At 44.5% G+C, this 27,055-nt stretch overlaps 1 protein-coding gene across 2 annotated transcripts in view; it reads right to left on the reverse strand.

Moving 5' to 3' along the window:
- Positions 1-287: 287 nt before the first annotated feature.
- Rrp42 (exosome complex component Rrp42) overlaps positions 288-27,055 on the reverse strand; it is a 29,470-nt gene continuing 2,702 nt past the window's right edge. For both annotated transcript variants that reach the window (XM_050193165.3, XM_050193166.3), the window contains exons 4-8: positions 26,317-26,482; positions 12,499-12,569; positions 8,969-9,092; positions 3,781-3,936; positions 288-474 (exon numbers count right to left, since the gene is read on the reverse strand). In XM_050193165.3, coding sequence (XP_050049122.1) covers positions 376-474; positions 3,781-3,936; positions 8,969-9,092; positions 12,499-12,569; positions 26,317-26,482 — 616 coding nt within the window. In that variant the 3' untranslated portion in view covers positions 288-375. The remainder of the gene's footprint in view (positions 475-3,780; positions 3,937-8,968; positions 9,093-12,498; positions 12,570-26,316; positions 26,483-27,055) is intronic.

The raw sequence follows: 27,055 nt of genomic DNA on the forward strand, positions 1-27,055 counted from the left end.
TACTTCAGGTGATCACCTCACTCTGTCTGACTGAAAAGTAAAAATAAAATGTTTTCGTTGTGAGAACAGCATTTTCTTTCGCAATGTTCTTTTTTATTTTTTGAATAAAAATCAGTTTTACCAGCAAAATAAACTTCTGTTCATGAAAGAGTTCATTCAACCCACTGGATAATTAGATCAATTTCGCTGGTCCCACCAGGGTGGAACTAATAGGAGTCAACTGTATGCATATGGACAAGCTAAATCTCACCACTACTGCAAGGACAACCTTCCACTTTAGCACAGGCTGAAAAATTTACAGTCACAGTGATGACACATTTATTTTTTCACCGCACATTAACTGCATGCTTATATTTGGCATACAGCAGCTGCATGCTATAGGAGAAATCCCTTCTTTTCCCTTTTAGCAATGCTTTCAAGCTTCAGCTTTTCAATGACTGCAGTGTTGAGAGCAATCCCAACATCTCTTCCAACCTGCAAGAAAACAGTGTGCAAGATTATGATCTGAAGAGCCACTACAACCTTTGCATGTTTACACTATGAAGCCAAACATACAGACTCAAAATGCAACATGTTACCTGCAATAGCCTCCTAAAGCCTTTTGCGGATTTCTATGTGGTGATCGATTTAATACTGCCTGTGTACAGGCAGTATTAAATCAATCTGTGATAGAACTCCCAGCAGCAGAATCCCACAGCCAATGAATCCTTATGGCTGGTTAAAAAGCTTTTCGAAATATTTCCTTCAAGCTTCACTGTCAGTGACCTAAACACCACAGTAAGCAACATGTGCTATGACTTCACATACTCCAATCTTGACCACATTTATATCGTTATATTAAGCCACATATGCCATTGAGAAAAGTAAGAAAATACTGGATAAATACAACCACTACATGCCCTAGTCAGGCTCACTTAAAACCGTTCATCACAATAAACCTGAGCATCACTTTAATGCTGTTACAGAAACATCTTTAACAGTTAGTGTGGAATACCTCAAATCACCCAGCATCGAATACACATGCTGAAACAAATTGATAGCTGTCTTCTGGAAATTTCACGTACAAGTGCATTTTTTAACAATATATGTGGCCAAGATGCAACATGATAGCAATATGACTATCATACAGGCACAATTGAATTGTGCTTCAGATGTATCCACAGGCCAAATATGTTGTATCAGGCAAGGAGATTCACTAGAATAAAAAATTTTCTAGGAACTCATTTTTCCTAGTCATACACCTTCTACAGTAATATAATATAGTTAAACCTGGATAAAATGAACTTCAATAGAACAATATTCTCTATATAACAATGTTTTAAACTTTTTATAACATTTTGTCCATAGTACACCATGTATCTAGAACTTCAATATAACAAAGTATGTTTACAGGTGATTTCACTATACCCAAATTTCACTGCCACCATCAAGGAATACCGAGACAAAAAATAGAAATTGCGACGGATGCTGAGGGCCAAATGGTTGAATTACAAGAGGCTGCTTGTGCCAGGCGACCAAACCAAGAGCAACCGCCAAAGCGGAGCAGCGTCATGTTCCGCATAAAGTCCAAGTGTGATAAGGTCCTATCGTGCCCCATGCGTACTGTATGCTATGGGTGCCTGTAAAAGCATGCAAAAGTGAGCCGAGAAGGATGGTGGTTGGACAAGAGCCATCTTCACGTGCTAGTTGGGGGAAAGGAGGGAGAGCTGAACTGAGCTCACGGTAACGTGATAAAGCGTGCGTGAGAGGGTGCGAGCAGGTTGGCATTCATAACCCTTTTAACGTGGCTGTGGCTGTGCTTGGCTGTCACGCTGACAGCCATGCTGAGTGCATACGCTTCCCGTGTGCCAAGGTAATCTGCCGCAAGTGCAAAGAGCAGGTGTGCCAAAATGGCGTGGCAAAATGTGCACTTTCTTCCCGTGCATTTAGTACTGGAGGTTACGTGATCTCGGTTCTCGGAGACACGCTGAAGCAAAAGACAGACGAAGCATTCGCTCCCTGCTGCCGGTGCTTTTCATAATAGTGCTGTTCCACTGCGGGTGACAGTGTCAGCGGTGAGGGCATGGTGGACGCGAAAGTGTGGCTGGCTGCACTTGTACCGCTGATGTGAAGGTATCGTCGACACAGCATGAAACTGTTATCTTTCGTCACCGACTCTCAAATTCAATAAAATGATTTTTTCTGATCATTCCACCGCTTCCCAAAAACATGCACCCGACGCACCACGCCGGGAGACGCAACAGACGAGCAAGAGGTCTTCAGAAGAAGTTTGGCAACAGCAACAAGGCGGTACATGCAGACGCTGTGTGATATGGAGGAGGAAGAAGCGCACACGTGGTCGCTGTTGTGGACCGCACGGGTAAGTGCCTCGTGAGCGCCGCGGTGGCCACGGGACACACGGAGGCAGCCGAAGCCGCGATAGCCCTAGCACTGACTGCGGTGCTGAACGCTGTGATCGTGATCAGCGACTCGCAGGCGGCAATCCGAGGCTTCGCGTGCGGTCGCGTCTGGTGGGAAGCGGCCCGCATACTCCAAATTTGTGACGACGGCGACTCGTCATCACCCTCGCAACCCCAGCACACACCGATGCCCCGCTCGCGGGCAACGCCACGGCTCGAGGTCTCACACGCCGAGCCGCCGCAGATTATGTGGCCGCCACCTCCGCCCCCGAGAGTGGGGCATCGGATCTACCGGATCGGGGCACTACAACAGAAATGCAGCAACAAGAATCGCAATGGGCGTGGGGCGATCGCCTGACCACGTTCACAGACCTCACCCAACACTACAGACTCGAAAGACGCACATTCCCGCCACCACACAATAAATTAAACAGGAATGAGGCCATAACATTACGCTTGCTCCAGACACACCTACACTAGCCTCGCCGTCCTACATCACTGCTACCCGCGTTTATATCCAACAGATGCCTGTAGAGCTTGCGGACAGACAGCAACGCTGCGACACATGCTCTGGGAATGTGCCGGCAACCACGGTAATGAGACCGCCTCCGTTCACGACGCGTCCGTAATCGCGGCCGTTGCCACAGTACGGGAAGCCTCGAGCTCGCTTCTTCCCAACGCCACCCCGGCTGCGAGAGCCGCCGGGGACCTCCTCCGTCGGCGTCAGCGCTGCTGGGAGGCGGCTCTCAAAAGTTCAGAGCTGGCAGGCCAGCTCTGGGCCGTCCGGCTAGCCGAAGATGCTGCCAGAGTCCAAGGACTTCGAGCCGCCACCTGAGGCTACCAGAACAAAAAACTGCCGGACCATTTATTAATAAAGTTTCTTCTTCTTCTTCTCATTCTCATTCAGATTTGCTTCTTCCGATTGCGCGATAATTCGGAAAATTTTGCGGCCCCTTCCATGTAAGAAAACTCCTTTGGCGACTGTACTTATTTGCAAAAAGGTTGAATTTCAATATAACAAAATTTCTATTTAATGAAGTAAATTATTGATTTTACCGGCTTCGTTATACAGAGGTTTAGCTATTCAGAACACCGGAATGAGAATAATATCTTATGTGTACTAAAAGCAAATCACAACATGCAACAGCAGTGCCAAACTTGTTGTAAGGAGCCGTGAAACTAATTGAGCTTGTTTGTGCAAGGCTAACGGAATGATCTGGATTGTTTATCTATGCACTGAGGAACAGCCAGAAAAAAAGTTAAGATATGTCCAAATGATTCTACAGGTTTAACACACAAAGCATACCATCGCTGTACAATTCCATTTCCCAACATAAGGCATTCACAAATGGTAAAGAAAAACTCCAAGCTCAATGCACACCTCAATGATGTCCATAATATTTTCAGGATGAAGGCTCCCAGTACCACCTTTGAAAAGACTCGCTATCTTTCCAGTTGCTGTAACAGCCATTGCTAGAGAGCCCACTGCACAGGCTTCTTCCTCTTGGGTTGCATCTAACACAAACTGTTGGCCCACCTACAACATTAGAGCACAAATATATCATAAGAACTCAACACCACTATAGCAAGATATGAGCATCCTGACAACACAATTTCAGGTCATTCTTATGCAACTATAAGTGTCTGTTATTAAGTTACTAAACAGTTGCAGTTAATGAGAGCCCAGTCAGAGTTTGTGTGGTACTGCATATAGTGAAACGTGTGAAGAACTTGACTAGCAGAACAAAATGTCACAAGTTTAGCAGCACGGCAACTCAGTGCGGGCACCAGTTACTGCTTTCGTGCATAATGTTGCACTTGCACAATGGGTATGAGGTATCCACAGATGCACTGCACATGGTTAGATATTGATCACCACAATCAATGCTCAAAGCTTACAGGAAGCTCCAGTTGACAAACAAAGGGACATTATCAAATGTTTGCAATGCACTTGACGCTCTCAATAAACAATTCCTGAGGACAAGCAAGCAAAATGGCACAGCTTGAGACTAGATCTAAAGAGAAAATCCCCACTTCAACTACTGCAAGCAAAAAATATGATCCAATAAAACCTGCATGACATGAATGGATTTTCCAAAGGCTACAAATGATTACGTCAGAAAGATTAAGTTTATCATTCTACAGAGCAAACACTGATAAGTCACATTAGAGTACTAGAGTGTAATCCAGGCACTTCATATTTTGCAAGCCTTCTTAACAGCCTGAAGAAAATAACTAAGTAAAAGTTACCATAACACAAAGGGGCCCTGAACCACCCATCAGGCTTGGTGAAAAAAAACATTCTGCGGATGGCACATGCTGCTGTGAACATTTTGCACTTGTGCGTGGCACGTGGGTCTCACAAGTGGAGTGTGAAGTCACTTTTTTCTCATTTTCTAAAACACCCTCTCTTCAACAAAGGCCTTCTTCTCACCCTTTTGGGGTTGCTGGAGGCTGCCCCTAGACCTCAGCGGGCATATTCCTATACAGCATTGCCACTGGCTGATAGTTGTCATCAATCAACAAGCATGTTTGGATCAGTGTGCTTCTTCCTGCTGTTACTGTGTACATTTTAATATTAATACAGTTTACTAAACAGGCTGAAGTAAGTGAAAATCTTAGTTTTGAATTTCGATAAAAATGACATATCTTCAGAAGAAACCGATAAATTGTCTGCTCATGCTCGGCCTCGCCCAGCCATGTAGGAATGAAACTTTGGCCACAATGCTTATCAGTGTCGTAGCCGTCAGGTTTGACTAACTTTTATTAGCTTGGACACTCAACTAGCCCTTAACCACATGATACTTAAGCTCAGAGAACACGTACACTTGCCAACCCAAGCTCACTCCTGGCTGTTTCTGGCTTGACCCTTTGGAAAACATTGCTTCTCAGTGAACTATTCATAGTGCTTGAGAAATGCACAATTTGGATGCGGCTACTATTTGTTGGTCAAGCTGGCGCAGGACAAAGTCGGTCCGCACCACATAGCATGGCCAGACTGGAGCACATGAGCGTGCACACCAGGCGCAGATACCACAGCTGCCACGGGGTGCCGCGACAAGCCCGCTTGCTGAGGACAACTTCATGCCCTCATTGGTTTCTGTGGTTGATATGGCTCCAGGAAGAGTGCATACTACACCAGGCACGTGCCAAGCCAGCTCAAGCGCCAACATCTGACTGGAATGGTTGTTTGCTTCCAGAGTTATACACCTTCAAAGTGTGCTGCCATCATGGTTGTGCTGCCATCAAAGTGTGCTGCCATCATATTATGAATCCTTGCAACGTGAGTCCAGAGTGTGGCATACATTGCTTAAGGCATAGATATAGTCCAGCATTTCCAACATACCAGGCAGCAGCCGGAAAAGTCGGATACGTCAAGTTGGCACCAGGATCACCTGAAATTTGCCCCCTGTATAGTTCAGCACATTGAACACAGCCAGAAGCAGCGTGATGATCAGCTATAGACCTCTTCCTGTTTGCAAACAGCGTGACTTCAGTGCAAGTGCACCTCCCATATACCGCACCTCCAAAGTGGGTGCTGGTCGGCGAAAAAACGTTCTTGCGACCTGTTCTCTCCGCATAAGACTGCTGCTTGTACATTAACTGCCACAATCGTAATTCAGGTATATTGCTATTTTTTGAAGTTATAACATTTACGAACTGTGCTTCGAAAGTATGATCGTCCCATTTTACCGGCACTGCAACGCAGCGTTGTTGCAGATTGCATGGTCAGCATGGTCAGCCTAAAGTCAGCATGAAGTGATTTCGTAAGTGTGTGCCTCTTCAGTAGATCAAACAGCCACAAAAATTTATTACTCTTCGAAAGCGAAAAATTTATCACATATGATGCACATTTTCAGAATGCCAAAATGATGCTTCACTTAAATGACCGGTCTTCGAAGAAAAATTTGGAATGCATTGTCGTGAAAGTACTCATTTGCGCACCATTTACACTGTAGTTTAAAACGATATACAATATGAACTTTGTCTACGACTTTCAGCCATATCCATCACGGTGGCTCAGTGGAACCCTACCAAGTGGTGGCACCTTAATTCAGGAGCCACCACCAGAAGTCTTTCCTTACAGCGTCCCCCATAAGCCACTGTGCAGCTTAGGGATGTTAAATACCATAATTTAATTTTAATTATCAGCCATGAACATGTGAATGCACAAAGCACAAGTGTACATAAGTACCTAATCCGTTGCACGGTAACTTTTCTTTGTCTCCGCCCCCCTTTGCTGCTTTCAACTTTAAAAGAACCAACATTTGCATGCTTATGTGCATCACCACAGCATGAAGTTCGTGCCGTAAAGGTGATTATAACAACAAATAATAAAAAAAAGACAGTTCACTTTGCTTAAGACCCATCGAGATTTGCATTAAAATGCAATAATTTCAGTGGTTTGCCATTTTGGCATTCCCAGTGATAAAATGTATACACGCAGCTTCGGCAGTGGTCAAAACATGCTAGGAACTCATTTATAGTCTGATCATTCAGTCAAAAGATTATTTTTCAGTACTTTATTTTAATTTTTTCTGCACACAGTGCAGATGGCACCGATATACATGCGCTCACTAATCATCGCATCTCATTCGTTCTCACCTGTTCAAGAATTATGGGTCCTGAAGCTCTATCCTCCCCCGCCTCCTACCACACACACACACCGTGGTACATTTCTCTACGCAAAGAATTGTGGAGGTTCGTGTTAAAAAAAGAAAAAAAAGAGAGAAAAAAAAAAAGGAATTTACATGTCCACGTGGCACCCACCTACACCAAGCGCTGCACAACTGCACCACGCAGAAAGCCAGCGGTGGCTGTGTTTTGCAAACCAGGGTCACTGCACATGCGCCGGTGACATCACGCTGTGACGTCGCTGGCGCAGTGTGACATACGCCAGGAGAGGTCTATTGCCACAGCGCATGTGCACAAGCGCACAGCGAGCGAACACTTTTGTGTTTGGTGAAGGCACAAACGCACCACACTCACTTCGGTGCACCAGAACTGAAGGCCAGCATGCTGCTGGCTAGCCGAGCTAGTGCACAATGTACTGTGGTGGCTGTGTTTTGCAAACCAGGGTCACTGCACGTGCGCCGGTGACATCACGCTGTGATGTCGCTGGCGCAGTGTGACATATGCCAGGAGAGGTCTATTGCCACAGCGCATGTGCACAAGCGCACAGCGAGCGAACACTTTTGTGCTTGGTGAAGGCACATACGCACCACGCTCACTTCGGTGCACCAGAACTGAAGGCCAGCGTGCTGCTGGCCAGCCGAGCTAGTGCCCCATGCACTGTGGTCTAGACGCTCTGGCGTGATATACGTTATCTTCAATTCACGCGCCAGCTGAAATGAAGTGTGCCAAGCGCTGCTGGTCATGCTGACTGCGCCAGACGTTGTATACAGTCAAGCACCTCTACAACAAAATGACCTGTATAACGAAAGAATAATTCTGCCTCGGTTCTATTGTGAGCTGTCCAATGCGCAACTTTTACAACTAAGCGACCTGTATAACAAATAATTTTGGAGGCCCCAAGCACTTCATTATAAAGCTGCTTGACTTTAGTGCCGAATTTTGGCCAGTGTAGCATAACTGCACCGTGCACAGCACACATCTGCATTCTGCCAGACTATATACGTGCCCTGAAGCTGATGTGCACGCTGCTGACGTACTCACACAAACAAACATAAAGAAGATGTTGCATTCGACCCTCGGAAATTATGTGATTGCCGCAGAAATAAGTACGAAAGGAAAAGTGCTACTCATGCCACTCGGTGCAAGGAAACACAGCTACGTGTAGCTATCTCATACATTGCAGCACAGCAAAGGGATGAGATACCTGTGGAGACACCGTGAACTCAAACGCAAATTAAGGAATAGCCTCCGAGTTTAGCATGTCGTACACTACAAAATTGGAATCAGTGGTGTCTACATAAACATCCAAAATCAAATTTGAAAGGCGTGGCACAGTGATGTTCAGTAGGCACAGTGTTGTTAACACTGCCTCGTTCCACCACAGCCTTCGCAGTGCAGGGCATCAAAGAAGGAGTGGGAGCACTGTGAAGGGGATCAAAGGTGATGTTTGATTGCCAATAACTCCACTCCTACCGAACGCATTGAAGTACTTTGCTCTGCAAAATATTTCTGAAATAATCTATTTTAATGTCAAATGCATTTCTGAACTTCAATAAAAAGTGTTTCAGGGTCCCTTTAACTGTTTTAGTGCCAAGTTTTTTCGGAGGTTTTCTTTCCGGACCTCTAGCGTCATGTTTTTGTTGTTGTTGTTGTTGTTTAATATTACAAAATGAACTTAATGGTTTATTTCTGGTTAGGCAGAAGGGCAAAAATGACACAAATAATGGCAAATGCTCCCTTGGTATGGTCCTCACATTCCTATCTGACATCAGTGACATGGGGGGACAGAAACGCAAAAGTGTACCGGTACGTCAGTGGCACTGAAAGGATGAAGGGGGACTGGTAGGGTAAACTGACCAAAAAATCTGTTTTTAGGTTCTGGAGTCAGAAAATTACACACAGCCTCAGGAACAAAGTAGCAAGCAAAGGCAAACCTTTGAAAGTGTAATAAAGCAAGGCACGTTTGCAATGCCTATTCTGTTGACATCATACGGGTCATCGGAAACCTCAATTTCTGGATCCCCATTTTCATCGATGGTTACTGACACCTTTGGAATCCTGCACAACAAATAGAACAAACAGTAATTATTAAGCCTCATTATAATTTGCACACAGTGGAAGCTGTTTTACGAGAGCATACTGCTCCAAATTAAAAAAAAAAACCTTCACAGGTATACGTCAATCTGACAAATGATAATCAAAGACAGTGAAGCTGTATACGGAACACCCTTCAGAAGTACTAGGGACTCACATCCCACAGAAGCACATAATAGGTACTCACACCCTACGGAAGTACTAGGGTCTGTTTGCTAACTCACAGTTTGCTTGAACACAGCTGTTACATTAAAGCGTGATCATGGCTGGCAGTTCCTAGTGACGACCTCCACCACACTGCAGCACCACAACATCAGCTTTCACTGCCAAAGCCATACAAACTCCTAGTTGACCTTCAATGTAAAACCGGTATGACATGACGTGTGAAACAAAAATTATGGATTACTGGTTAAAAAAACTCTGCATGTAAGTTGTATATTCACTTGAGATATACAAAAGTTAACTTCTATTTTATAATCAAGCATCACTGCATTTCAAAGAAAATTCAGAGTGCCAACACATGTTGCATTGTATTTACATTTGACATTGACAACGCCGTTGCACACCGGCCTTCATCACATGAAAACCGTTGCAGAACTCCTCTTAACATCTTCCCTGTAATACCAAACAAAACAGTGCCTATACACTGTGCAATGAGAGCTGACTGGGTGTCACCATCATACCTTTTGTAATGTAAGCCCACATGAGCACCGACTCAAAAGCATAAGGGACAGAGGCAGCCTATGCACTTCATACCCACATGAATCAATCCACAGAGGATTTGTTCTTACACCCCAATGGAAAGCTCCATAGGTAGGGTTTTGGGTATTCAGATAAATCACAAATTTCAGAAACCACTCGCCAGTGAAAATCTTGTGCATTTGCATTTAGTATATAAAAAAGTCTGGTCCTTATCATTCTTTCTTCCATCAAGCACTTACTAGCAAATTTTCCCATCGTATTATGTATCACTGAATAGTAGTAGAGACGAGAAGAAAGGGGGTTAATCGAGAGGCCCGATTTTTACTAATCATATCATGAGAAGCCAACAAACAAAGACACCAAAGAAAACATAGGGGAAATTACTTGTACTTACTAATTGAATTAAAGAAATGATAAATTAATGGCAATGAAAGTGGATGAAAAACAACTTGCCGCTGGTGGGGAACGATCCCACATCTTCGCATTACGCGTGCGATGCTTTAACCAATGAAGCTACCGTGGCATGGTTTCCCAATCCACTTTCTTGGGTATTTATGTGTTGCTACTAGAGCTAACCTTGGGAGTGTTAGCCAGCGCCACCACTCACAAACCTTGGCGGTGGATGTGGAACATCCTTTCTGCTGCAGGCGTCATGAGTACATGATCTTTCTGGGTGAAGGCAACTGGTCAATAAACCCGCACATGCTACCTGAAGGCATCAATGTTGCCAGATTCGAGACCCTCGTTATGTAAGAACGATCTCATACTGTAATGGCTTTGTAACAGATGTTATTTGGGTAGCCATATTTACTAAGCTCAGCACAACAATTACAATTTTCCACACACAAAAAAACTTTTATTAAATGCTGAACTCCAGAAACTACAACATTTCAATTCACCACATCCTCAAAAACACATATGCCTACCCTGCATTAAAGGTGCCAGTGAGGACATCAGCAGAATTTTTAAGACGTAAATATCAACCACATATGGGCAGAAACCTTGAACATGTTCAACCCCCGCCCTCTCCCCCTGGTCGCAATATGTCCAGGCCTCACGAATCTCTGGGGAGAACCCTAATACACAGAATTCTCCCTATATATATATATATATATATATATATATATATATATATATATATATATATATATATATATATATATATGTGTGTGTACAGTCAGATCTCGTTAATTCGAACATTTGGTTTATTCGAACTGACGCCGTGGTCCCGTCAAAGTTATGTGTTTTTCAATGGGTAAAAACACCCAGTAATTTGAACACGCAACATTTGCGAGGGTTAATTCCAACATACTATGCTCCGACAATGCTCTCAGCAGAGCGCCAAATCATGCGGCAGCGCCACCGACCAGCATTGCTCTGACCCCGCCATAGAGAAAGAGCTTAGGAGAGACTCCTCCACATCGCACGCAATGAAAAAAGAAACTGTGGCGGAAATTTGTGCGCATGATAGCAGGTCTGAAACGGCCTTAATCGACGCCACCACCACCGCCATTTTGATTATCGCGCCGCCTCGAGGGGGCGCTCTTGCACACAGATCCGCTGGCAGCTGTAGCCACGCCACGGCAACGCCAGGCCTAGCTACTTCAGCGTTCGCAAACAAGCTTGTCGCTTGTGCCATGTTTTTCATTGAAACAATTCGCTGCTGTTAGCAATGGCGCTGACTCCACCTTTGTAATCCTCGCAAATGGCTTCTGAGCACGGAAAGCATTGCGCGTTGCATAATGCCGGTATATATATATCACACAATCTCGTCAAATCTCGATAATTCGAACTTTAAGGGGCCCAAAAGTTTGTTCGAATTAAAAGAAGTTCGAATTAAAGGAAGGTAATTGAATGGAGGACTTACCTACAGTGGCACATGTGCACTGAGCTAACACACACACACACACACACACACACACACACACACACACACACACACACACACACACACACACACACATATATATATATATAACATTAAGACATGTTTAAACAAAGGCATCATGAAGGAGCCCATGAAGGATCTCACAAATAAATCAACAAACATCAGTGGCTCCATTTCCTAGCTCATAACTGCTGTTTATGGTCAAATGAAGTTTTACTGAAAAACAAAAGACAATAAGTATGTGCAAGTTTCAGATAACATCAAATTAAAATAGCTCGACATGCACTGTTGAATATTAACACCGTGTGCTATGGCACAAGGATGATTCATGTTGCTCATTTTGATTTGCATGTGACAAAGTGATGATGTTTTACTTCAGTGCACTACAAACACTCTTTTCATTTTAATTGCACACTGTCACATTCATTGCCTATACTAATTCATTCTTACATTATCTGTTAATTATCTCACACACAGGTTTAGTGTTTTAGCAAATGTTACCCTCGAAATTTCTGCTTTGCTATGTGTGATTTAGAAAGCACAAAGGAATAACTGATGTGTCAAGAACTTTATTGTCTTGCTTCACATTAGTACCTCATAAAAAATATCAGAATTTTATTTATCCTGCAATAAAGTGAATAGCTGGCTTTACTTCTGAACTTATGGTCAAGAGCTTTCAGTGTAAATGTATTGCAGACAACTTAAATTATCAACAAATGAATATGACTTGTTTGGTGACAACTATTCTTAGACAAAAATTAACGTAACTTGTTCACTTACTTTAGGTCATACAAAGCTGCCTTGACTGCAACGGAAACAGCATCAACCAGGCTTCCACCACATTCTAAGATCTGAAAGGGTATCAAAACTCCACATTGAACACGCAGCTCATGAAACTACTTTCAATGATACAATGAACATCAAACTGTTATACAACACTACAGCCCTAACCCTCCTTACAGCAAAAGAAACAATAACAAAAGAATGAAAACTGCACAGGTGAAGGTTCCTTCTTCCATCCCAATCACTGCTCACACAAATACTGAAGGCCATCTGCCAAGCTCGATTCCAAGGAGACACTACCGCTGCAAACACGGCACACAGGCAGAATAATAGCTAACCAATCAGCAAACAAACTCTCAGCAACCTGAGTATGAGCAAACGATCAGGATCAGTTCTAGTGCCACATACTCAAACATGACCTGAGCTCACAAGGCCTCCATAAAAAGTTAGCTCCAGCATGACTGCCATGTTTGTTGCAGTGGCGGCTGCCAGTGATCAAGCTTGGTAAATGGCCTCCAGTAAGTGCAAAGAGGAGTGCAAGAAGGTATCTCAACCATAACTACATATAGATCTCAAAACTCCGAAGTTACCAGTCATGGAAAATAGATGCACCTAGTGGCACACTACACAGGCATACGGTTTGTCCCTATTCGTCCTTACTGTACACAAGGCATGTTGCTATGGTAGCAACAACAATGAGGGAACATTACAAAATGTTCAAAAAGTATGATAAGCCAGCTTAAACACTGTTAAATGTAAATGGACCTATCAGTTCACTTGAACTTTCTGCATTCTCAAATGAAGCACTACTAAAATAATGTGACCACCTAGACAAAATGCAGCTTTATAACCACCAATGGTGGCATTCTAAGACCTCCATAAAGAACTACAGAAAATCTATTACTTGCAGAGGAAATCTTGTCTAGAAATCTCAAGTGTTCATGAGGTAGTCGACCACTATAAGGAAGTATACTTCTTCACAAAGAAACAATTTCCAATCTTCTGAATGAAAAATGTTCTCCGCAAAGCTTTTGTCATCTTTTAATGTGTAGCCTGCATTCTATTTGACACTGTGCAGAAACAAAACTGTGATCAGTGTATTTTTACCAGTTGGTATGCTCATGGTTTTGTATTAGATAATATTACATTTCACTTCAGATATTAAAACTTTTGATGATTCAAACAAAACTGAGTAGCTGTTACGAGTTTGAATTATTCTGAGCCGGATGTAATTTTTGTAGTTGCTATAAGTGACAAGGCAAGAGAATGTGCAAAACTTTAAGACTAATCTTTATTGGACCCTATACTTCACAAAGCTTTCCATGTAGATGAGCACTACCTAACAAGCTCTACAGAAATTTTGCAATACCTTTTATATCATCAACTGAAATGGGCTAAAGTTTGGCCTTGGGGGCATATTTTTTTTTATTGCAACTGACACTTGCCTTAATGCATAACATAGGGTGCGCATTATATCTGAGCTGTGAGACTAGTGTCTTGTATGAAATGAAGCAGTGTTCTGTGGTATCTTTTGTTGTGCACCAAGCGATTACAACTGGTTGTGGCACTGTAGCATAAGCCAGCTTGCAGTAGGAGGTAGGAGTGTTCTGCTTGCAAGCCGGGACAAGTCCATACTAGGTTGATGCTTTCACTCTGCTGTCATTGCCCATACAGTGAAAGCAGCTGCTGCTGCCAACAAGAGCAGCATTCCACCCAGCATTTAAGTGTTTCCTCGTGTGCACAAAACAGCTACAGCTGGTTTTAAGTGTGCAATTAGCCACTATCTCATAAATGTTTTCTCTGACACTCTGCTTCTTTTTTGAGCTGCTTACCATTTCCCCACCTCTACTCATGATGCCTGAAAGGATCCAGCAAATAGCTATTTGTTCACAGCTTCATTTGCTCAGTTTTGTTTAGGCTGAGCAGTGAATGAAACAAGGTATGGATTTCAGAAAGTTACTAGAGTGAGAAACCATTTGCGCAAATTTGTAGGTTATTTGTAAGCACAATATTAGGCTCAGCAAAAAGACTAAGAACTGATGGGTTTCATTTTTAGTAACAACCATAAGAAGTAAAAAGACAAGTCAAATAAAGAATAATTAACTCTTTTCTTTTAAATTGTGCCTTGATGATGAGCGCTAAGTTTAGAACAAATTGGAAGTAAGAAAATACAACTTCTGCCGCCAGTGGGAGCTGAACACACTACTTCTGTATGACACATGCAATGATTTTCCAATTGAGCTATCGCTATGGCTGTTCCTCTGTCCACTTTCTTGGGTATTTATACATATAAGCTAGCAATAGGAATGTTAGCAAGCACTCGTGAAAGCCCTGGCAGCAGGTGTGCAACACCCATCAAAGCGCAGCTGTAGCTTAATATGTGGTCTTGAAAGCAGGTAAATAGCCAATAAGCTCTCATGCCATTTAAGGCATAAAGTGTGCCACTGTCAAAACCCTCGCTGTGCAATGAATAAAAATAAGGGATACCAAAAGGCTTTACTTTTAATGACAATCATAAGAAGCCATTGGGGTAAAAAAAATTATGAGGCATGCCATAGTGGAGCACTCCAGATTAATTGTAACCACCTGGGTTTCTTTAATGTGCACACAATGAATGGTACATGAGCATTTTTGCATTATTTCCCATAAGAATGCGACCACTGCAACTTCATGCTCAGCAGCGCAGTGTCACAGCTGCTTATATACTGCAATAAGTAAGCCATCAATGAAAGGAGGCAAAAGATGCATAAGGGAAATAAACTGTTTTAAAGCAATACCATTATACACATCACAATTTGGTCTTCTGTAATGTAGGGAGTTATGGCCTTGGTGAATGTTACAGCCTTGATTTCAGCATCGGCTCAACCTTTAAGAGCACAGCATCCGAAAGCGGCCCACCAGCACTTACACAGGGGTGTCAAATCATTGCTAACTATCCTTTGAGGAGGAAACAAATGGTAGGTGTACTGGTTATGTAGTCTTTGTCAAAAGTATACAGGCTGCGTTGCCTGCGACTACAGACTTTTTAAAGAGACACTAAAGCAAATATTAAGTCAATAAAGTGACATATTAATGCTTGAAAATGTCTAACGAGTCAAATATTATTGAGAACAGAGCTTTAGTAAGCAAGAAACTGAGGTAAATGTAGGGCATGATTTGATCACTAGTCCAACTAGTCGAATGACATTGTAACGCTTCATTATTATTGTTTCACTAGTACTCAACCACTCATAATAAAAATATTGCAGCATTGCATTATAAAAGGGAAGAAAATGCTACTTGCCCACTTCTATTCAATTATTAGAAAAAAAAAAATAACTAACTGATGTTACCCTTGACAATGAAGCAAGTGGTCAAAAGGTTTTGTTTTCATTTAACTTCACACAGCTCCTGCTGTTACGCTTTGGTAGTTACGGTATTGCGTCGTGCTATGCTGGTTTTGCAAACTTGTGAAGGTCATACTAACTGCAAGCAGCAGAAAATGCGGTGTCCACCATGTTTCTGGCCAGTCTCTGGCCACGCAAAACACCTTAGTGCCAACTCTCGTGGGCTGTTTTTATTCACCGACGGCAATACAGGCATGGAGTGACATATGCAGCATCACACAACCTCGCTCAAGGCAGGTGATCTGCCTTGTACTAGAGGAATGCAGCCCCTTCAGTCATGATTTTCTCTAGAACTAGGTCCTTTCTCGGCATGAAACAAGTGCTGTGAGGTTTCTGGAATGGTATTTTAACAGTCCATGTCGTATTAATATTTGCCTTTAGTGTCTCTCTAGGGTGTTTCTTTAGTACGCTGTAAGTTCCAATGACCTTGGCAATGAAAAGAACTTTCATACACACCATCCAGTTGTCTGGATTGTCAGGAGAACCACGAAAACCGTATCACACAGCTGAACAACATATATGGTGAAGGCACGGAGTGACTCGTATACTTTTGCAAAAAACTGTACATTGCCCGGCACTTTGCAGGGAAACAACCTAATTCCACCTTTACCACATTGCGCCTGCAAAGACATCTCCAAATGTATCACAATGCATTAGTTTATTAATTTTGGGACCACGGAGCTTGGACTGCATCTATTTTCCAGCTGTACTCAATCATTGATGTCAGTCAAAGAAAGTGCTTTTTTTGGTAGCTCAGTTAGCTTTCCTAATTTGTATGTACCTGGATTAATAGAGTCAGGCCTCATTACTATGGACACTTTGGTCTCTGACCAATATTGTCCATAATGCCAGGCATCCATAGTGACGAATCTTGATGTAAAGCTAACAACATTTATAAAGAGAAATAAATGCTGTCGAATTTGTTATTGCACATTGCACGGTAAAGTAGAAGTGAAATTTGAGACAGTTTGACCTGTGAAGTAGGCTATTCTGTTCCCCACTAGGTGAGAAAAAAATTGCAGTACAGTTTGAATCACCCTTCGCACCACGAGGGTTGCGACAGTATGGAGCTTTCACTCAAAGAAGCTGAATCCCATAGAGGGGCAGTGCAGTATAGAGAGAGTATGGCTAAGAAGTCCGACACGGCTGTGGACGACACGAAGGACACCGACAGGAAGATGCAACAGAGTAGGATTAGCCAGTCACACCAGGAACAGCGTCTAGCCCAAGCCCCACTTCAGTAGTGCTGGCGATCCGGCTGCAGAGCTCTGCACGGCGCACTTCTTCTTCCTTACAACTTCCCCCCTCGCTGAAGACGGAGCCACACAGGAGGCCTAAGGCATCGTGAGGACGAAGGGCTCGTGATACGGCTTGAGCCGATCTATGTGCACAGTTTCACGGCCTTAGCGACGCAGGTTTTTAAGGGGCGTCAGAGGTTCGATGACGTAGTTCACCGAAGAAGTTTGCTGTAGAACCCGGTAGGGTCTATGGTATCGGGATACAAACATGGAGGAAACACCTGGTGTCAAGTAGGAGGCACCCATAACCAAACGAGAGCGTCAAGCGAAAACTGGTGGTGGGGGCGCCCGTCGTCATGACGAAATTTCTGCAGCGCTTGTTCTTGCGTTGTAAGGGAGCGAGCTAGTTGCCAACATTCTTCTGCATACCGGGCGGCTTTGGAAACCGGTGTACCCTCTGATAAGTCGGGACAGTAAGGAAGAATAGTGTCAATGGGAAATGATGGTTCATGGCCATATAGAAGAAAGAAGGGAGAAAAGCCCATCGTTGACTGAGGTGCCGTATTGTAGGCGTATGTGACATAGGGAAGGATGAGGTCCCAGTTGGTGTGGTTGGAGGAGACATACATCGAAAGCATGTTGCCAAGAGTTCGGTTAAAGCGCTCTGTCAATCCGTTTGTTTGCAGGTGATATGCGGTGGTACAGCGATGAATAATGGGGCATTGAACGAGAATTTCTTGAATGACATCGGCGAGAAAGACACGGCCTCGGTCGCTCAAGAGTTCGCGGGAAGCACCGTGACATAGAACGAAGCGTTGAAGCAGGAAGAAGGCAACGTCACCAGCCGTCGCAGCTGGCAGAGCGGCCGTTTCTGCATACCTTGTGAGGTGGTCTATGGCTACAATGACCTAGCGATTGCCAGCAGCTGTGTATGGCAGAGGTCTGTATAGCTCTATCCCAACCCGGTCAAAGGGCCACGAAGGGCACGGCAGAGGTTGCATTGGTCCAGAAGGGCGGCACGGGTCAGACTTGCGGCAATGACATTCTGTGCAAGAGCAAATGTACTTTTGCACAAATGTGTACACACTGCGCCAATAAAACCTATGACGTAGTCTGGTGTAGGTCTTGAAGAGACCAGCGTGTGCGCACTGAGGGTCGGCATGGAAAGTGGCGCGTACATCAGTGCGGAGCTGCCGGGGTATTACAAGCAGCCATTTGCGGGCGTCGGAACTGTAGTTACGGCGATAGATGATTTCGTCGCGGATGGCGAAGTGCGAAGCTTGTCGGCGTAACGCTCGGGATGGTGGGTGTGCAGGTGAATCAGAGATGTAATCTATCAAAGATGAAATCCAGGAGTCCTTGCGCTGCTCCAAAGCCATGTCGACGGAAGCGAATGGGAGAAGTGGGTCGTCTAGGACGGAGACACTGACAATGTCGGCGTGGACAGGCGAGCGCGAAAGAGCATCGGCATCGGCGTGCTTCTTCCCTGAGCGGTAGACAACCCGGATATCGTACTCTTGGAGCCTCAGTGCCCACCGAGCACGGCGGCCGCAGGGATCCTTGAGAGACGACAACCAGCAAAGTGCGTGGTGATCGGTAACGACATCGAAGGAGGGGCCGTACAGGTATGGACGAAATATTGTGATGGCCCAGATGATCACCAGACATTCTTTTTCCGTGACTGAATAGTTCGCTTCAGCTTTCATGAGAGCGCGGCTTGTGTAAGCAACAACATATTCTTGGCAGCCGGGCTTTCACGGGGCAAGCACAGCGCCAAGACCAACACCGCTAGCATCCTTACAGATTTCCGTCGGAGCAGTTGGACCGAAATGGCGCAGGATTGGTGGTGTTGTGAGCAGGCGATGTAGCGTAGCGAAGGCATTATCGCAAGCCGGCGACCACGCAAAAAGATTGGGGTCTCCCCGAAGAAGGTCTGTCAGAGGTGCCATAATCGAAGCGAAATTTCAAATAAAGTAGCGGAAGTACGAGCAGAGGCCAATGAAACTGCACAAGTATTTTAGAGACGTTGGCCTCGGGAATTCTTTAACAGCACGGAGCTTAGTGGCATCAGGGAGAACGCCGTCCCTCGACACGACATGCCCGAGAATTGTCAGCTTGCGTGCCCCAAAGTGTCATTTTTTCAGGTTTATTGGAGGCCAACGTCACTGAGACAGCGTAAAACCTGCTCCAAGCGATGAAGGTGAGTAGGAAAATCTGGTGCAAACACTACTACATCATCCAAATAACAGAAGCATGTGTTTCATTTGAGGCCTCGAAGCATAGTGTCCATCATCCGCTCAAAAGTCGCGGGCGCGTTGCTAAGTCCGAATGGCATCACACGAAATTCGTATAAGCCATCTGGTGTGACGAAAGCAGTTTTAGGCTTATCGTCTGCAGCCATAGGCACCTGCCGATAACCAGAGCGTAGATCGAGGGAGGAAAAGAACTCTGCACCTTGTAAGCAGTCTAGGGCGTCGTCGATCCGCGGCAATGGATGAAACGTCCTTTCGGGTTATTTTGTTTAGGTGACAGTAATCCACGCAAAAGCGGATCGAGCCATCCTTCTTTTTAACTAAACCAACTGACGATGCCCATAGGCTATCGCATGGTTCAATGACACCACGCTTCAGCATGTCACCTACTTGCTCATCAATGACGCGTCTTCTGTCGATGATACGCGGTATGGTCGCTGCCATAGCGGTGAGTGAGAACCAGTGTCAAACCGGTGACATACAATCATCATTCGGCCCAGAGAAATGTTATGGCTGTCAAAAGCAGGGCGAAATTTCTTGAGGAGACGGAGAAGGTCATGGCGTTGCTTGGAGTTTAAAGCGTTGTCGATGACATGGCTGAAAACGTCTTCAGGCGATGTGGCAGTTACGGGACTACAGTAGAGGGTGTTGACCTCCGATGATACAATAGGAAGTTCCAACGTAGTAATGGTGTCGTAAGGCTCCACAGTGCCGAGAGATTCACCGCGAAGCAACGTAATCAGGAATGGGAAGTGGTTGTTAGTATACAGGAAGGTAAGTCGCACCAGCTTGAAGGCCAAGCAGCGCAGTTGGAAGTAGTGAGAGGTGGTGAATGAAAGGAGTGGAAGGTGTGACGAGTACGTTAGAGTCGGAGGCAATGGAACAGGATACAGATGCCAGAACGGATGCGTGCGGAGGTATTTGGGTGTCGTCAGTGAGGGACAACTTGGTGCACGAAAGCGAAACGTCACAAGATATGGCATTGCCAAGCGAAGAGAAAGCGACTTCTGCATGGGAGCAATCAATGACAGCTTTGTGACGGGAGAGAAAATCCCAACCTAATATAATATTGCGGGAACAGTGGGGAAGAACGACGAACTCGACTGTGTAGAGCACTGCTTGAATTTCAAGTCTGGCGGTGCACGCAGCCACTGGCCGGACGTTCTGTGCTGTGGTCGTGCGGAGTAAAGGACCGAAGAAAAACGTCGTAACTTTTCGCATTGAGCGGCATAGTTTTTCGGCAATCACAGATATGGCGGCACCTGTATCAATGAGGGCAAGAGCGGAGACACCTTCAACAGCGACATCAATAATTTTGGGCGGCGAAAGAAGAGGGCTTGAGCGTTGCGGGGATGACACAGTTCTTGCCTCGGGAACTGCGCCACTGTGTCAGCGGTAGAGGGACGTCGACGCATCAGGGAGAGCGAGTGACGACGAGGAGGTGAACGGCTGTCAGAAACTGGGCGAAGGCTTGGGCGGGGAAGTGGTAAATCATGGTCTAGAGTGTAAGACAACGGTTGGTCGTACGTGGCTGTGCATGGGTCGTCACGTGGATGAAGTGGACGGCGGCAGCACAGGCGTGCAACGTGTCCGGGAATACCGCACGAATAGCAGATGGGCCTATTGTCCGCTATGCGCCAGGGATTAATTACTCGATGGACTGGAGGTCGTGGCGGCATGGAGGTAAAAACAGGGCTAGGCATGGGAGGCGGAGCCCGGAAGGTCAGTGGTCGTGGTCGTGCGACGGAGTCAGCGCAAGTCAATGGGCGGTGAGTTGAGGTGCCCGTTCCAGAGGAAGGACCTCGGACACTTGTTCTTCTATAATGTGTCGTAGGGTCGAACTAAGGGACGAAGCTGACTGCAGTGGATTGGAGACGAGGGAGAGCTGGCGAGCAACTTCTTCCCGGACGAAAGCCTTGATCTGCGAGAGGAGGGTGGAATCTTGAAAAGGAGAGGTCAAGCCAGACAACGATTCCTCATGGGGAACAGGGCGGAGGGTGAGGAGGTGTTGACGGCAGAGCTTGTCATAGCTTTGGCACAGTTCAATAACTTGGGCAACAGTAGAGGGGCTCTTTGAAATGAGCATCTGAAATGCGTCTTCGTTGATACCCTTCATTATATGCTTGATTTTATTGCCCTTAGTCATGGATGCATCAACGCATTTACAGAGATTGAGGACATCTTCGATGTAGCTGGTAAAGGTCTCACCAGGCTGCTGAGAGCGCGACTGCAGACGCTGTTTGTCTTGAACACCGTCCAGCTTGGGGCTTCGCTTTCGTGGTTCCGAAACCACAAGTGGGCAATTCCGGTGAGGTAAAAAGGGACGGTGGTCAATTTCATGATGTCATCCCATTTGTTGTTCAGACTGACGCATTCGTATGATTGATGAGCCAGTCATCAATGTCGTGGTCGTCAGTGCCGCTGAAGATGGGAGGGTCCCGCTGACGGAGTGTGCCAGGGCATACGGAGGACTGGGGAGCAGGTGGTGCAAAGCTCATGGCGCTTTCGCTGTTCATGATGGCAGGGAGAGTCCGGCTGCGCAATTCCAGGATTACAGGAGACCCAGCAAACCTCCACCAATTGTGGCAAAGAAGTCCGACACGGCTGTAGACAACACAAAGGACACCGACAGGAAGATGCAACAGCGTAGCCTTAGCTAGTCACACCAGGAACAGCGTCTAGCCCGAGCCCCACTTCAGTAGCGCTGGCAATCCAGCTGTGGAGCTCTGCACGGTGCACTTCTTCCTTAGAAGAGCTATAGCATGTTGACAAAGATGGCATGTAAGAAGAAAAGCTGCTCCGTTGCCACAGAATTTTGTGTGCAGCTAGGATGCCAGTAGAACTGAACACATAGAAGTCGCAGTCTTTGCCTCAGAAAACACATACACTTCATAAAACATGCGAGTATTGAAGCTGTCATGTGACTGCCGAGCTTGGAGAGATGCTGACTGATGAGGTTATGCTACCAGCACATCTTGCTGCCACTGGCACGCCTTGACCATTTTGCCCTCATTGTGAGCGGGGGTTTCAGCTTCATTTAGAGGAGCTCATATCCATGCCATCGCTGTCCACATTAGAAACAGAAATACACAGGGTTCTATGGGCTTTGTGCCTCTTGTCCTCATTGTACGAACAGCGAGTTTCCATATTAACTAGGCACAAATTTATATAAAAATTCATCAGCCCATGCACTGTGTGAAGAAGGATGAGCAGCGAAGCTGTGGTGTGTTTTACCTCAATCAATGCACCTATTTATATATAGTTATTATCATTATTATTACTATTACTATTATTATTACTATTATTGAAGGACACAGACAATGAATACATATTTTGACTGTGGTGTCATTTATTGTTATTCTTTTATGAAGTAGTGATGTGTGCTAGTACTGCCGTAAGGCAAATGGGAATTTCACAATATTTACAACTTCACTGTGAACTACGTAATTATGAAAAGTGGACAAAACTCAGTGTAATGTTACGAGTTGGCTTAGCAGCTAATTGTCATATAATTTGTTTCAGGATAGTTTGGATAAAACAAGAGTTACACCCATTTTCTGTAACCATACTCTCTCCGTAGAAGGAGGGAGTAAATGAAACTCGGTGTTATGATAGAGTCATCTTAGCAGCCAATTTCAGTATGATTTTTTCAAGATACCTACATTCGATTTAGAGCTACAGAGCATTCGTGAGAAACTGGAAACTAAATTTTTTTCGTGTCGATGTGACACGTAGATGGACGGACACCAACCACCGCCTGGAGGGTAGCTATATACAGCTTCGCTGTAAAAAGCGTGGTGCCCACAAAAGTTGCCCGTAAATCGAGTCATTCATATTACTGAGTGTTATAATAATGAGGCACCAACTTTACTTCTATTAGCTCTTAGCAGCTTTGTTTTCTCCCTGCTGAATTCAAGTGCCACTTCAGACCTGTTGAATATAGTGGCTTAGATAAGGATTCAAATTGAGACCTTGAGTATAGGAAGTCAATGCAATTCAATTCTACTTTACCGTGCAATGTGCAATAACAAATTTGACAGCATTTTTTTCTTTTTATAAATGTTGTTAGCTTTACATCAAGGTTTGTCACTATGGAAGCCTGGCGTTATGGACAATACTCCACACCACCATGAATACCTCCTCTCCAAGGAAGTTTACGCCAACACCTCCCCCTGTACCTTAAAAAAAATAGAGTAATTCGATCATGTGCTGGAACTGAACAATAAACCAGCTCAAGTGCACAGAGAAGTGACACACTCCGCCTTTTTCACAACAAATATTTAAACTATATTAGGCAGCTTTATGTGAAGCAAACTAATGAGGGAGCCACATATATATTACTGTAAGAGAAAGAAGTTTTCTGAACACACAGGCCAAGCTGCATAGCTGCGTCACCAGGCTGACTGGCACTTCAGCTTAAAGAGTGCATTTGGTGAGTCGGTGAGTCCATTTCATGCTCACAGAGGTAGCCACCTGAAAGTTATACCCATGGTGCACTCCCATTACGCATTTTTATGGGCAGCCAAGATGTTCCCATGCTGCACGTCATTTCTTCGATAAGGTTTATTACTTGCCTGTGCATTCAGCCATATTGCTTTGAATTTTGTTCATTTTGAACGAGGCCCCGTAAACAAAAGCCACTCTGTGGGGGCTCTCAGACAACCAACCCTGGAAGGAAAAATGGGGTGCATCAAATGCGGTCTAAAAATCATGAGTCCCAGGCCATATGGTTACACAGTAAAGAAATTTGGCTGGTGTTCACATGGAGTCCCCTACTACGACGTGCCTTATAATCGGATAGTGGTTTTGGCACGTAAAGCCCAACAATTTTATTTCTAATGCTTCCATCCATATCACTGCCTGCATTGCACCAGAGAGCCTGTCAGACAACTTCCACTGCAACTTCACCAGAGGCCGACATACAAGGTCCTGGTTGTGGATATAGTCATCATTGCCACACAAGATGTTTATGAAGAATAGGTGAAATAAAAGGTGCATCAGATTATGAGCATATATGTAATTTTATTTCAAATATCTGTCCTACAGTCCTGAATACCTCCCATATATGGCAAAGTTGACAATATGGCACCTTGCCTACAGTGCAACTCTGCTGCAGATTTTTTTTCTTACATCAAAGTTGTTAAGGAAAAAACGGTCAAACTAAAACAGGGGTAGCAAATATTCTCCCTGTAGCAAAACTTTGCTCAAGGTTTGCTAGAAATGTTGGATACGTCTGACTTTCACAGTACAGGGTAGTGCTATTTATTTTTGAAATGTATACCACATGCACTTCCAAAGAGGGTTGGTTATGGCTGAGGCAGTACAGTAAAAGCAAATTAATCATCTTCAACGGCAAAAGATCTCACTCATATGACATAGCATAAGTCTAAGGAATGTCACAATCCACCACTGAACAAAACACGAACCTTACCACATTTACCCCAATACTACTTATGCGAGTAGTATCCTCAACACAGCTGCATAGTACAGTCGACTTCCACTAATTCGACCCTGACGGGACCAACAAAATAGATGGAATTATCAGGTGGGTCGAATTAAACAAGTTGCACGAAAACGCTAGAACAAACCACGGTTTCATCTGGCAGTATATACCCGTTTCTAACACGGCCCCGAATCAAACGCGTGCGCTTTCTACGTGTTCAAAGCAGTAAACAACTAAGCAGAAATGACATTAAAGCTCTAAAGAAAATAGAAGCTTAACGCGCACACGATTTTTTAGCAAGTTATTGCACAATTGGGGCCGGTTTCGTAATGCAAGTTTCGCCACACGGTTTTCTTTAAAAGTTACCTTCGCCGCAATACATTCGTGTTTTGCGGCAAAGCACACATACACTGCGAAGGCGATTTTGGTTTCGTGTCCGCGCCCATCGCGCAATTTTCGGCCCAATCTTTCTATTTTAAAACGCGCGTTAAAATCGGATAAATACCATAATAAAAAATATGGGCTACGTTTACTACTTTAAAACATTCCTAGAGCGGGCCGGAAATACGCGTTTTCGACGAGAGATGACGTGTGCTCAATGCATACTCTGTCCGCTGAGCTCCGCCGAGACAGACGCTGTCACTAAAGGGGTCGCTATCGGATTCACCATAGGGGTCAGGTGCGTGCGTTCTGACTGGTGAATTTCGAATCACCCAGCGAAAGCCAATTCCATGAAAAAAACAACGAAAGTTTGGGCCCATGAAAATGAATGGACGCCGGCCGGAACCTTTTGCTGGGATCGAATTAACCGGAATAAAACGAATTATCCAGAGTTGAATTAACGGGTCTACTGTATAGTAACAAGACGAATGTCACGATGTTTGAACCCTCGGCAACATCAACTTTCCATTTACAGAAAAAGGTGTCCTCTTACACCCCTGACCACATCTGTCCGACCTTTCTGACCTGCAGGCAATGTGAAGAGCACCATATCAATGCCATATTCCTTTAGCTGTTTGCTTGCAATTTCCAGCAGTACAATTTAAATCGTAACATTGTGCTGGTAATGAAGGCCCCAAAATAATAAACACACTGTCCAAGCTGTCAGCATAGTTTGTAATGCCATTTCTTTAATGCCGACGTTCAGTCTGCAATCTCTACTGTTGCACTTCACACCTTTACACCTCTTGAAGTTCACAACATCACTTGGCTAAGGTGTTCATGGCTCTGTTATCTACCACTGAATGCATCAGTCCGAGTACCCAGGTACCCAAGGTACCAGAAAGAAGCAACTACTAGTGGTGTAGCAAGAGAACAATAGCTATAGAGCCCCTCATATCCCCCTATTCTTCTCACATATTAGCTATTCGAGATAGAAATAAATGCTTACTTGAAAAGAAAGGAATAATATGTATTATGGCCATAACCAACCTATAAACCATGTGGTTAGCAGTTTGCAACTCTGCTTTAATTTTTCTGCTTGTCAGCACACATACCAAAACATCCACATAGAGGACCCACGCTTGTTGACCAGGAACAACCGCCAAAGACTTCAGGTCAAGACATTTTGGAGATCTGTAAGTTCGAGCCAAGGCTGATCTGATTTCAGTAGCGATCTCTTCTCCACCTCTTCCTTCAAATACGGGGTCAGCATTAGCAGTGCTGAAACCATGCAGGCAACTCATATAAATATAAATCCCTCTTTTACATTTGTGCTGCATGGCAGCACCAATACAGCAAATATACAATCCTAAAAAGACTTGGCAAATATCAAACATCCCTCTTCCGTTAGAATAAAACAGGTATTTAATACTGAGAGTACTCATCTCACAATGAAGCATGACATTATATTTAAGGCAAACAAAGGATGCACAGTAAAAGGTGTTGCCGACATTCAACTGACGTTTATTTATATTTATTTGACTATAGGTTTTGTATAAATGTAGGTCAACCCTTCAAAGTTTTGGGACACATCAGGATTATTATAGAGGTTGACCCACATTGTTAAGAGAGCACATGAAAATTTCAAGGATAAATATTTTAATGTTAGTTCCGACACAGTAAACTTCACAGTGAAGCCCACTATTGCAGGTCACACCCTCTGAATTTAACAGTTTGTCATTGGCAGATGTTTCTTCAGCATTTTGCACACTTTCCAGAAGGTGCCACCCTTTGGGCTATTGAACATAACTGAAACGCAGCACTTCCTGAAGTTTCTTTAACTGTTTGTTTGAT

Source organism: Dermacentor andersoni, chromosome 1 (genome assembly GCF_023375885.2).
Source record: "Dermacentor andersoni chromosome 1, qqDerAnde1_hic_scaffold, whole genome shotgun sequence".
Classification (NCBI taxonomy): Eukaryota; Metazoa; Arthropoda; class Arachnida; order Ixodida; family Ixodidae; genus Dermacentor; species Dermacentor andersoni.